General features: G+C 42.0%; 1 protein-coding gene across 1 annotated transcript; it reads right to left on the reverse strand.

The window, feature by feature from the left end:
* Positions 1–6513: 6513 nt before the first annotated feature.
* Positions 6514–11509, reverse strand: LOC131354503 (NXPE family member 3-like). Its single transcript, XM_058392239.1, has 5 exons — positions 11362–11509; positions 9897–10666; positions 8498–8568; positions 7899–8096; positions 6514–7121 (listed from the first exon to the last, which is right to left on the reverse strand). The coding sequence occupies exons 1-5, from the start codon at positions 11470–11472 to the stop codon at positions 6559–6561; spliced, it is 1713 nt and encodes a 570-aa protein (XP_058248222.1). The 5' UTR covers positions 11473–11509; the 3' UTR covers positions 6514–6558.
* Positions 11510–12336: the final 827 nt, after the last annotated feature.

Genomic DNA, 12336 nt, shown 5'->3' on the forward strand with positions numbered 1-12336 from the left:
TGTGCATCAAAGAGCCCGGCACTCGACTCCCTAGACGCCTTTCTGACTCACTTCAAGTGCCTGAGGAGTTGTTCCGCCTACGGCAAACCGACCGCTCCACACGCGAGTACACACTTCGTTTCCGTACGCTTGCGGCATCTAGCGGCTGGAACGAGGCGGCGCTACTCGCGGCCTACCGACAGGGCTTACGGCCGGCGATCTGATGACAGATGACCGATACGACAACACCATCAGCCTGGAAACCTTTATGCTTAAGGCACAGAGCGTTTCACAACACCTGGCCGCGATCGTCGTAGAGCAGAGTGACAATTCCGATACCTCACCCCGCGAGGACTCCCCAGCACAGAAGCCAGCCTTGACGGAGGAACTCCACCTGTCTTGTGGCGAACGCGAACGCCGTCTTCGTCAAGGAGTCGGGCCACTCACTTCAGATTTGTCCAGTCCGCCCCTCACACCCAGTGGTAAGCACACTCCAACTAAGTTCTGTGATATGCAATCCCCGCTATCATGATGCTGTTCTCATTCATGATTCTCACCATTTCCCAGTAACGGTGCTGTTTGACTCGGGCGACCTGCCATATCCCGCGACTGAGAAGCCTGACGCGCTACCAGATTATTACGATTCAAGGGAAACCGCTGGGTCATGGACTGGTGCAGTGGCTAACCCCTGAACTGACTCTCCGCATTGGATGCCTAGATGAGGAGACGATCTCTCTCCTAGTGCTGGAGGAGTCCCGAGTGGATGTAGTCCTGGGATGCCCCTGACTGGCGCAGCACCAGCCCAACATCTGTTGGAGGTTGGGGAGTATCACCCAATGGAGCAACCAAAACAGCCCTCCTGGGATCTAAGAGCATCGAGAGCCCACAGCAGCATACTGAAGTGGAACTCCCAGGAGAGTAAAGGGGCTACCAGGACGTATTTAGTAAAGCTGCAGCAACAAAACTGCCCCCACACCGATCATGGGACTGTGCAGTGGATCTCTTGCCCAACGCTAAACTGCCCAAGGGTCGTATATATCCTCTGTCCATCCCGGAGCAAAAGGCGATGGAGGAGTACATTCAGGTAGCTCTCCGCCAGGGATTCATATGCCCATCCACTTCCCCGGCGGCTTCCAGCTTCTTCTTCGTAGCCAAAAAGAACAGTGGGCTTTGACCGTGCATTGACTACCGGAGTCTGAACGCGCAAACAGTGAAGTTCGCCTACCCCTTACCACTGGTCCCAGCGGCCCTCGAAGCACTACGTGGAGCTCACATCTTCACCAAGCTCGACTTACGGAGTGCCTATAATCTGATCCGTATTCGGCGAGGTGATGGGTGGAAGACGGTGTTCATCACACCATCTGGACACTACGAGTACCATGTCATGCCATATGGACTCTCCAATGCCCCGTCGGTGTTCCAAAATTTCATGAATGAAATTTTCCGGGACATGCTCCACCGGTTTGTCATCGTCTATATCGATGACATCCTAATCTACTTCTCGAACCGGTTGGAGCATGTTCGCCACTTTCGGCAGGTACTCGAGCGTCTCCGCCGTCACCACCTCTACTTAAAACTAGAGAAATGTGAGTTCCACCAGCCTGTCATTCACTTCCTCGGCTATGTCATCTCCTCAGAGGGCATCAAAATGGACCAGTCCAAAGTGGAAGCGGTGAAGACCTGGCCGCAACCCCAAACCATCAAGGATCTTCAACGTTTCCTGGGGTTCGCGAACTTCTATCGCCACTTTATCACAGGCTACAGCAAACACACTGCGCCCCTCACCTCAATGTTGCGCAACCAGCCCAAAGTGCTATGCTGGATGACTTCCGCGGTCGAAGCCTTCCAGAAGTTGAAAGTTGCCTTCTGTTTCGCACCTATCCTTCTACACCCCGATCCCAGCCGACCTTTCATGGTGGAGGTGGACGCTTCGGCTGTAGGAGTAGGAGCGGTGCTGTCTCAACGGGGAGGTGAACCCCTGGCACTCTTCCATGCGTTTTCTTCTCTAAAAAGCTAATCCTGGCAGAGCAAAATTATGACTTCGGCAACCGGGAGCTATTAGCCATCAAGCTGGCCTTGGAGGAGTGGCGGCACTGTTTGGAAGAAGCCATCCCTTTGAGGTCATTACTGACCATAAGAACCTCCACTACCTCAGGGATGTGAAACGGCTGAACCCTAGACAAGCTCGCTGGGCGCTCTTCTTTACTCGCTTCCGGTTCACGGTCACCTGTCATCCGGGTAATAAAAACACAAAGGCGGACGCGCTCTCCTGGATGCATGCACCTGATCCCCAACCGGAAGAGTGCGAGCCCATACTCCCTCCTAATCTCTTTCTCTGTCCTCTCCTCTGGAATATTGACGAGGACATCCGTGCCACCACTGCGGAGGAGCCTGCTCCGCCGGGATGTCCAGAAGGGAAAATCTATGTTCCGACTTCGCTGCGCCTCACCCTTCTGGACTCAGTGCACTCGTCTCTGGGCTCCGGACATCCGGGGAGTCAACGAACCCTCTCACTCCTCCGGAATAAGTATTGGTGGCCCGGCATGACAAAAGAAGTGCTCCGATTTGTAAAGGGACTTACCGGAGGGTAAGCTCATGCCGCTCCCGATTCCACGCCGACCCTGGTCCCACCTGGGGATCAACTTCGCGACTGATCTGCCCACATCGGACAGCTTCACCACCATTCTTGTCGTGGTCGATCAGTTCTCGAAGGCGTGCAAACTGATACCCCTCAAGGGCCTGCCCACGGCCATGGAAATGGCTGAGGCTCTCTTTAACCACGTCTTCAGACACTTTGGCATCCCCGAAGACATAGTGTCTGACAGAGGGCCCCAGTTCGTGTCCCGAGTGTGGGTTCTTTAAACAACTGGGCGTAATCAGTGAGCCTGTCCTCCAGATATCATCCCCAATCGAACAGTCAGATGGAGCGCAAAGTACAAGAAGTAGGACGCTATCTTTGAGCCTTCTGCCGTGGAGCAAATATCTTCCCTGGGCAGAGTATGCGCAGAACTCGCTCCGCCAAGAAGCCATGGGACTCACGCCATTCCAATGCATGCTTGGTTACCAACCTCCTCTGTTCCCATGGTCAAGCGAGCCGTCCGAAGTACCATCTGTCGACCATTGGTTCAGAGAGAGTGAGAGGGTTTGGGAGTTGGCACACGTCCCCCTGTGCCGTGCGGTCCGGCAGAAGAGCCATGCTGACACGCGCCAATGAGAAACACCGCACTACCAGCCAGGAGATTGCATCTGGCTCTCCACATTAGACCTCCACTTAAAGTTGCCGTGCAAAAAGCTCAGCCCTCGACACATAGGTCTCTTCACCATCCGGCGGCCCATTAATGAAGTGACCTATGAGCTCGATCTCCCGGAGCACTACCACATATCCCCGTCCTTTCATGTCTCATTGCTCAAACCGTACACTAACCCTGTGCAACCCGTACACTAACCCTTCTTCCACAGAGCCCATGATCTCGCAGCCACCCGAGATCGATGCCGACAATACCATCTACCAGGTCCGGGAGATTCTGAATTCCAGGCGACGAGACAGCTGTCTGCAGTATCTGGTCGACTGGGAAGGGTACGGTCCTGAGGAAAGATCATGGGTGGATCGGGACAACATCCTCGATCCTGCGCTCCTCACTGATTTCCACCTGCGCCGCCCAGACCTACCTGCTCCCAGAGGTCGCGGCCGCCCCCGTCAGCCCCAGCAGCACTTCCTTGCTCTCATTCCCCTAATTATTGAGTGCGCCACCTGCACCCAAATTCCAGGCGCCTATTTAAAGCCCTCACTCGCCAGCCTCTAAAGCGAGTAAGAATGTTAGGTTCATGTGTCGTGAGTACATGATCCTGTGATGCTTGCCTGCTTTACCTTTAGCCAAAGTTACGTTTTGCCTGCCTGCCTTATTTGCCAGTTGATTGATTTACGTTTTACCTTCTGCCTGCCTGTGTTCATTAAAGTCACATTCGATTCTCTCCCTGCCTCTGAGTCCCCTTGTTACAGTATGCAGGACATTAATGTTTATTTATTAAAAAAAATCTTGACCCTCTAACACTTACACTCTCTATTCTACTTCTATGCTATCTACTTGATTTCTTTTATTTATATAAAAACCTTGACCCACTAACAGTAGTATTCTCTATTCTATCTACTTTTTATTCTTTTTATTTATTATAAAAAAAACATGCTGCATGTACTGCGTTAGACTTGTCACAGCACAATACTTACATATTGTTGCTCGTTTGTTGGTTTGATTTTATCTATTGTAAGTTGCTTTGGATGAAAGCGTCTGTCTGTCAAATGATGATGTAAATGTCATGTAAATGTAATACTGACCGAACTGCTCTCCATATTCGAGCGCACACTCTGAAGTCACTTTCACGGTACTTTGACCTCATATACCAGCACGGTCTGAGCAGTGCTACTTCAAGTCGAAGACACCTATTACCTGCCTCCGGAAATAGCCAATTAAGCAGTGCGTCGCTGACGTTGGGTCATGTGGTGATGTCATTTTCACTCCACGATTTCCTGATTCGTAGACTGAGACGGTGACCGACTGCAGGGCGGCAGACCAGAACAACTGTCCCGGTACTCCGGTACTTAAAGAATCAGACACACATCACCTGTCCCTTCCCTTGCACTGGATTAGATTTATTTTTAGGCAAAGGCATCACTGTTAGCTTGTCAGTGGTGAAAGTCTTTCAGAGACTTCCTGTTGTGCATACATGAGGAGTTACCAGTTAAGTATGACTACCCAGACTTCCAAAATAAAAAAAAGAATCTTTGATAGCAATATATAGATAATAGACATACAGTTTAGGAAGCATCTGTTAGATAAGGTACAGAGAATTTTAGACTTTTCAGGACTATACCAATAAATACAAGGATTTAATCAGTTTCATCAATAATATTTCCTATAACCAGTAATTGCTTGCAGGCATGTTAAAATGGATTCCACTCTCTCGGCAACAAGGTACAACATGGTTGTCCTTTGAATTAAAGAGGACAAATGCTGTTACTAACACATTAAAAAATCCATCTTCTATTGCTTACCAGTTGTTTGTAATTGCGTGATGTAGACCTGCAATGTTAAGTTACACATTGACTTTTTAATTTTGAACAACACAGTATGATGTCTTTGGGTCACTGTTTGTTTTGTATGAGTTCAGCCATATAAAGCTTTTGGAAGATACATCAATGCATCCTTTTATTTCTATTCCAAATGGCTTCAGAATATCATTGCCATCAACATGCTGTACATCGTCAGTTCTGTGGCTCTGAAAAGCTCTCCTCCGCAATCGATTTCTAGACCAACAGAAAGGAACCCAGATATTTTCCAGATCAGTAATAATATTGTCACTGCTAATATTAATAATAATATAAGCTAATATCATAATTATTTTGAAGCATTCATTCGCTTAGAATAATCTCATGCAACTTAGCAAGAAGGGTAAGGATTTCATCATTTGTAAATACTCATCAATGTAGCTGCAATCGACTTCCTTCTTTATGGCCTCTTAGACAGTCTGATATTAACATTAGACAATATCTTAATATTTTGAATTCTGATGATAGGATTATTGTCTTTGTATCTCAAAACTGTGACTTATAATAATGATAAGCATCTTCATTAACTTAGTTTTTCAGAATTATGACAGATTCACTTATTATTATTAATCATTATTTAGTTTCTTATAATTATGACTGTTAGAATCCCATCATTTATAGGAAGTATCCATAGTAGTGGAAAAGGACTTCTTTTTTTTTGGTGAATGTGCATCTTTTTTCCACCTCTAAAGTCACAAAATTTGACTGGACTTGCTGGTAGAGTGTAGCCTTAGGATGAACTACTCAGTAACAGCAGAGTCCACCTAGCAGTGCAGCGCAGACAAACTGACTCGTCTCATTTTACTCACCATTCAGAACTAATAAAATAATGAAACCACATCTAATCAGTGAAATCTCAGTTCTCCTTAATTATTCAGTTTTCCCAAGACTCTGGGAAAGACCCTGACCCAAGGGAAAAAAGAAGAGTTTGTATCTCATTTTGTAATGTGATTAGATGAACTGTACATAAATTACTTATTCAGTGACTGTTTTGGGGTGTGTTTATATTTTGAAAATGCTTTGTGTTATTGGCTATAAATGAAAAGGTGTGCATGGTCGGGAATACTGAATGTAAAATATACAGATTTGCTTAATACTTAGTCACTGCATAATTCCATATGTTTTGTTATGTGTTAGTGTTTTAACTGATGTAAATGTTATCAAATAACACATATTGAGGGATAGCATTAGATAGGGTCATGGAGACAGAAGTCTTTCTACAAAATATGAATGAAGTTTCCATTGCTTAAAAAATTAATAATTGATAAATATAGGACCAAGCCTCATCAATTTGATGAAATTACCTGCTTTAATTTATTCTGAAATGAGTGTTTAGTCTGTTATTTACTTTCCAGTGTAAACAAAGATTTAATGGCATTCGTGAGGAATAAGTATTCAGTGAGTCAACCATGAATTGTGACAAATGCTTTAATGACAGACCCTCACCTTTGCTACTTATATATTTTAGTCCTTTGTTAACTCCTCCTATTTTTTCCAGCGGGACAGATGTTGGACAGGATCAAGTCTATCATATTTTTGATAATAGGGGGAGATGGATGTAGAAGATGGGGTAGGTGGTGGGCCAGAGTCATTTCCCAGGCATCCAGCAGCTGCACATTGAGTCCTTTGAACATGGCACACAGAACAGAATTGATCTGCAGAGAGAACCAGTCACTGTTGAACAGGCTGTTCCCTGGGTCAAGCTTCTGTAGGTTGGCAGTGCGGATCACCACCAAGGTTGCTGGCTCACGGTTCAGCAGCCGTACCACAGCCCTGCGGATGTGCCGTAGGCGCCGTATATATACCTCAATAGGGAACGTGCTGAAGTGAGACCACACACTCACGAGTATCACTGTGCCTGGCCCACCTTTGATCCTGTCTATCTCGTTTGCTACGTAGTGCAGTTCAGGGGAAAGCACTGAAGTGAAGCGGATGGGTGGCCCATGGCAGTGGAAGCTCACCAGGATGTTGTTTTTGCTGTCCACAGCCAAGAATGGCCCCACTTTCTTAAGGCTGTGAATGTTGAACTCCTTTAGTGCTGTAGGAGACAGGCATGAGAGAGGAAATTTAATAAAATGAAACAATGTACAAGGTACAGTGGCCACAAAAAGTATTTGGACACTAAAGACATACTTTCAAATTTATGAATTTCATTGCTTTATAAAACATAATAAAAACAAGTGGCATTTATTTTAAAGAGAGATAATAGAAGCACACATTTCACAAAAATAGATTATGTATTGAAATATAAAATAATAAATATATTGGTTAATTAGACAAAAAACTGTTTGGTCACCCAATAGTGGTTTAATGTGTTAATGTGGGCAACGTTCTGCTGGGAAATTCTGAGTCCAGGCATTAATACCTACACATGACTCTGGACCAGGTACATATATTTCAGGGCAATGGCCTGAATATATGGCAAGAAGTCATAATGTCTTGTCTTATCTGTGTACATAGACAATTACTTATACAGATGCAACTTGCAGAGTAACCACATAGTGTAGTTCATCACATTAATTAAGAATTACCTCTGACAATCAGCATAAGCTGTAGTGTCCACATACATTTTTTAAAATCTAATTTTATACAGTATATCTATATTTTTATCATAACATCTGTTTCTGTTGGGAAAATGTTTTGTGAAAGTGTACTTTTCACATATTTCTTTAAAAGGAATGCCACTTGATTTGATATGTTGTCTTCTAATGTATGGAATTTATAACTTTGTGAATGTGGCTTAAGTGTCCAAATACTCTTTGGGGTCACCTTAACTCAGAAAAAGATAATAAATAATCTATAAACATGCTCTTACTAGGAACAGAAGCGGTGAGGTATTCAAACCACTGTCGCACAGTGGAATCTACGAGCATGTATATGATCTTCCCTCTAAGACACTGTGTTATGGCTGATGAATCATTGAACTGCTGGAGGGCTGCACCACGCAAAGGCCTCCAAACATTGTGAAAGTAGAAACCAGAGGTTTTTTCATATTTTTTTAAATTAGCTAGACCTTGGAGAGGGGAATAAAAAAAGAAAAAAATTGTGTATACCATATCATTATATACTACATGTGTTTGCTTGTCATAAAACCCGACTGTAGAGACACCCCCTGTCTAGGCCTAATGGTTCCACTGTAGTGCAGATTTAATCAGTTCCATCACAGTTGGTTTAATAATCCTTGCAAGATGAAGAATGCCAAGGCATCAGGCCCTCAAATTGAGGTCTGTAACTTGGTTTGAATACTAGGACAGATAATTCCTGCATTATAGCTTGGTAATCATTTAAAAAAAACAACTTCTAATGTACAATCCCATTAGTAAAATATTAAACAATGTGGGGCTGAATTGTAAACTGATGCTGCATGAGTAAACAAATTTAATTAAAAAGACAAACAAACAAAAAAACCCTTACCTTTATCTGCAGGTAATACAGTCACATTGCCCATTCCAGATGCACGTATAGGAACTTTGATATTTACATTACTGTAACAAAATGTAAAACATAGATGAAGAATCTGATAATTATTTTGTTTTATATTTATTTTAGGTCAAAAATACAAAATTATCTCAGGACTTTTTTCTGATAGGAAATTCTAAGTAATAATTTCCCCTTGTTTTTCTTTAAAAACAGATGTACTTTACAATGATTACATTCCTTTGGTTAAATTGTTAGTTGTTTTTGTTTTATCTTGTTAATATTAATATTAATTTTATATTATTATTATTATTATTATCAATATTATTATTATATTAATATTGCATTTTTTAACTTCTGTGTTATTGAGTCAGAGATTTAATTTTTTTTTTTAGATTTCCAAAATTAACAGAAAAATGTTTGTATGTCATTGAAGAAAGCAGCATAATACATAACAAATTGCTTTTCAGACAAACAAGTCAAGCTCAAAGGCAACAGTGTTGACAGGGAGTCCTCCACCATCAAGCCTAGTCCTTCTTTTTACAAATGTGTATGCCAGACCTAACCTTAAAATATACTTTGAATATAAAGGAAGCTATCAAAGAAAAACATTTGACTGACTGACACTGATTTGATCAATTCCGAAATCGAATCAGTTTTTGCTTGTTCCTGTGATAATTCCTACAAACTTTATAAACATACTTGAATATTAGTATGGATGTGATTTGGCTGTAGGCAGGAGGCCACAGGTGCTGATAAACACTATTATGAGCTTGATACTGTGTTTATGCAATAAGAAAGTAACACTGAGTGACTGACATTTCACTCACCATATGGCTCCGCTAGCAGATCATTAAGAAGCTACTCACTTTATAGCCTGAGACCTTGTTGACTAGCTAGCTCAAAGTGATATATACATTCCCATTAAAGGTGCTTCTGGTGAAACTGCCTTCCCTTCTTCTTCTTTCCATCTTCTAACAAACTCATATTTTAACTCAAAAGTTATATTCATGAAAAAATTATCATTTGCTATGTCTACTGATGATACTTCTAACTCTACTGTTGAACTGTGAAATGTCCCAGTGTGGTTATAATAAAAATAAGCACTCTTGGAATGACACATTATTGAATAATGTATCAGCCAGCAAATATCAGCAAGACTGGGATTACCTGCAGAGCTCGGCCTCTGGCCTCGTGCCTACAACCAAATGACACCTGTGCTTGTGCAATATTTCTTAAGTATTACTATTTATTGTTTGATTTTCATGTAGAAATGTTTAATTGCTTTATTTTTAAATGAATATTACATTTCTTTATTTGTGCCTAAGATTTCGCACAGTAAGGTAAATAAAAAGATCTGTCCAAACAGACCCAAAACAGTTCCCATCTCACTCACCTCTTGAAGAACTTTGTTTCATATCCAGTAATGAGGTTCTTTTTGTAGCCCCCTTTATAATGATTTATTCGTGTATCACAGCCTAGCATTTTTGGTTTGTAGCAGTACCAGGGCTCTCCAGTTTCAGGGTCAGTGTAGTTGCAGAGTGGTTGATGGTTCAGTGGCAGGCAAAGGTTGCACACGGTGGTCTCTGATACGAAGCCAGAGCGAAACAGGCTTTTAAAATACACCTGGTTGGGTTGCTCTTCTTGCAGCCTCTTGAGCACCACCACTGCCTCACTCGGATGCGCCATGGTTATTTCTACCCACACTACACCAGCCCACAGCAGTGGGAACAGCACTGTGTAGTTGCCATTGTGATGGTCTTGCACCTGCCCTGCAACACCAGCACCGAGTTCAGGTGAATGTAGCCGAGCTATAAGGAAATCTCCACCATGCTTCTTAGGCAGGCCCAGGAAGTTCTGCACATGTACATTAACCTCAAGCTGATCACCTATGTGTTGCTCTGCTGGGCCATGAATCACAAAGTAGCTCTTTGAAGGGTCACTGCTAAGCTCCACAAGCAAGCCTTGCACCAACGGGCCTGGCCAGGCAATGGAATTAAGCAGATATCTCTCTTCATTCGCCTCTTCCGCTGTGGGCTCCTGGCCAAAGTGTGCACAGTATGTGTGGTTTAACTCTAGTGGCCACACGTTTCCAGGGGACTTAAAGGCTGAGTGGATGCTATTCTGGATTTGGTAGAATGTAGATATAACCTGTCCACTCAACTTCTGAGAGCAGAGAAATAAAGAACATATGAATTTTCACACACAGTCAAATCAGGAGTCACAAATCAAGGCATGATAGTTCCAGTTATTTATAAATTAGTAGTAATTCATTAAAGTGTCCTTTACAATTTTGGAAAAATTCTATACAAATCAGTTCCTGTGACACTTACAATAATGAATCATCTGTACATAGGATCTGCCATTCAAATTAAAAAATGTACCTCAGTATTTGATAATTATAAAATGTGCCATAATTTACATGAACTCACCAGGAAATGCAGAATGTTCAGAATTGTATTTGTAGTAAATTGATATAAAATGTAAAAATTTAACATCACAATTTTGTTGTGTATGTATTAAAAAAACTATTATTATGCAGTCTTAGACAGAAGTGCAGTCATTCATTCAATTCAATCCAGCTAAAAGGCTATTATTTTCTTCTATGCATGAACATGTTTTTTTTTTTTTTTTTACAAAGGCATGTCTTTTAACTAAACTGAACCTGTAAAATAATATAAGATTATCTTTAAATATGGTCCTTAAGAGAAATAATGAACAGACCATTCATTCAATATACAGATTCTCATGTAGGTACAATTCTTGTCCTCAAAACGTGTAGCTAACATCAGTGGTACATGACATTTGCTTCTACAAGCTAGTTGTGTGGATAAGTGTGACACTGAATGTCCTGTACTCACCTCTAGATATGTGATGTTGCAGACAAGTATTATAAACCCTGATAGTGCCAAGAGAAAAAATACAGTCACAAATCTGGGCATTTGTCTCTTCATGGATGCCATTCTTATCATTACAGGAAACAGCACCAGTTAGCCATCAGCAAAACTCAATGAGAGAAACCTGACAGAGAAAAAATACAATAAATATATAGCAGCATGGGAGAGCCACATGTGTATCAGAGTTCAATTCTTATTTTGTGTTCAAGTATGAACAACTTTCCATATTAGGCTTTTCTCTTTGAGCAAAGTGGACAGAAGAAAAAAGTCATCACTAGATGCATTAAACAACTCAGTAAATGACACCTTTGGTGGCAGACCACCTAATTTGTAGGTGAACAAAATTATTGGCACAATTAGTCTTTAAGTAAATAATTATGACTATTTTGTTGCAAGTCGCTAGCAATAACTTCAATATTAAACCACTGACATCACAAAAATGGCTGGTGTTATTGTGCTGATGAGAGGAATGTTCACTGTGGTTATATGTTTTTTAATGCGTACAATATGATTTGTGACTTTTATTTTGAATCCTCCTCAGGGTGTAGAAACGCGTGTTATCTTCAACCACAGATATATTATCTTATAATATAATAATAATATACCATCATATAAATGTTATCATTGTCAAAAATAAATAAAGAAAAATTAAATGTCCTTGAATAACTGCATAAAAACTGCATAGTAAACAGATCTTTATTGTCTGAAGAATATCAACGACCGTACTCATTTCTGATTAGCTCAGTCAAGTCAAACTTTTATACTATCCGCCATGTCAGAAACAGAACATGGGGTATGATCTACAGTAGTCAGGCTCAGTCCCGGTCTACACTGTCCATTACATACAGAACATGATCTTTGTTTTACTCTTCCACACTAGGGCAGTGTGAAAGAGGACTCTGTTCCATTAGACTTTGCCAAGCACGATGGCTGAGATCA

This window comes from Hemibagrus wyckioides, linkage group LG06 (assembly GCF_019097595.1).
Source record: "Hemibagrus wyckioides isolate EC202008001 linkage group LG06, SWU_Hwy_1.0, whole genome shotgun sequence".
Lineage (NCBI taxonomy): Eukaryota > Metazoa > Chordata > Actinopteri > Siluriformes > Bagridae > Hemibagrus > Hemibagrus wyckioides.

What these genes read in the sequence shown, in the direction of transcription:
- LOC131354503 (XM_058392239.1), bottom strand. Translation starts at nt 11,472, where the DNA reads ATGATAAGAATGGCATCCATGAAGAGACAAATGCCCAGATTTGTGACT. An exon ending in GAAACAAAGTTCTTCAAGAG is followed by an intron (nt 8,569 to 9,896) that starts GTGAGTGAGATG and finishes ATTTTGTTACAG; the next exon opens with TAATGTAAATATCAAAGTTC. An exon ending in TGTATTACCTGCAGATAAAG is followed by an intron (nt 8,097 to 8,497) that starts GTAAGGGTTTTT and finishes CCCCTCTCCAAG; the next exon opens with GTCTAGCTAATTTAAAAAAA.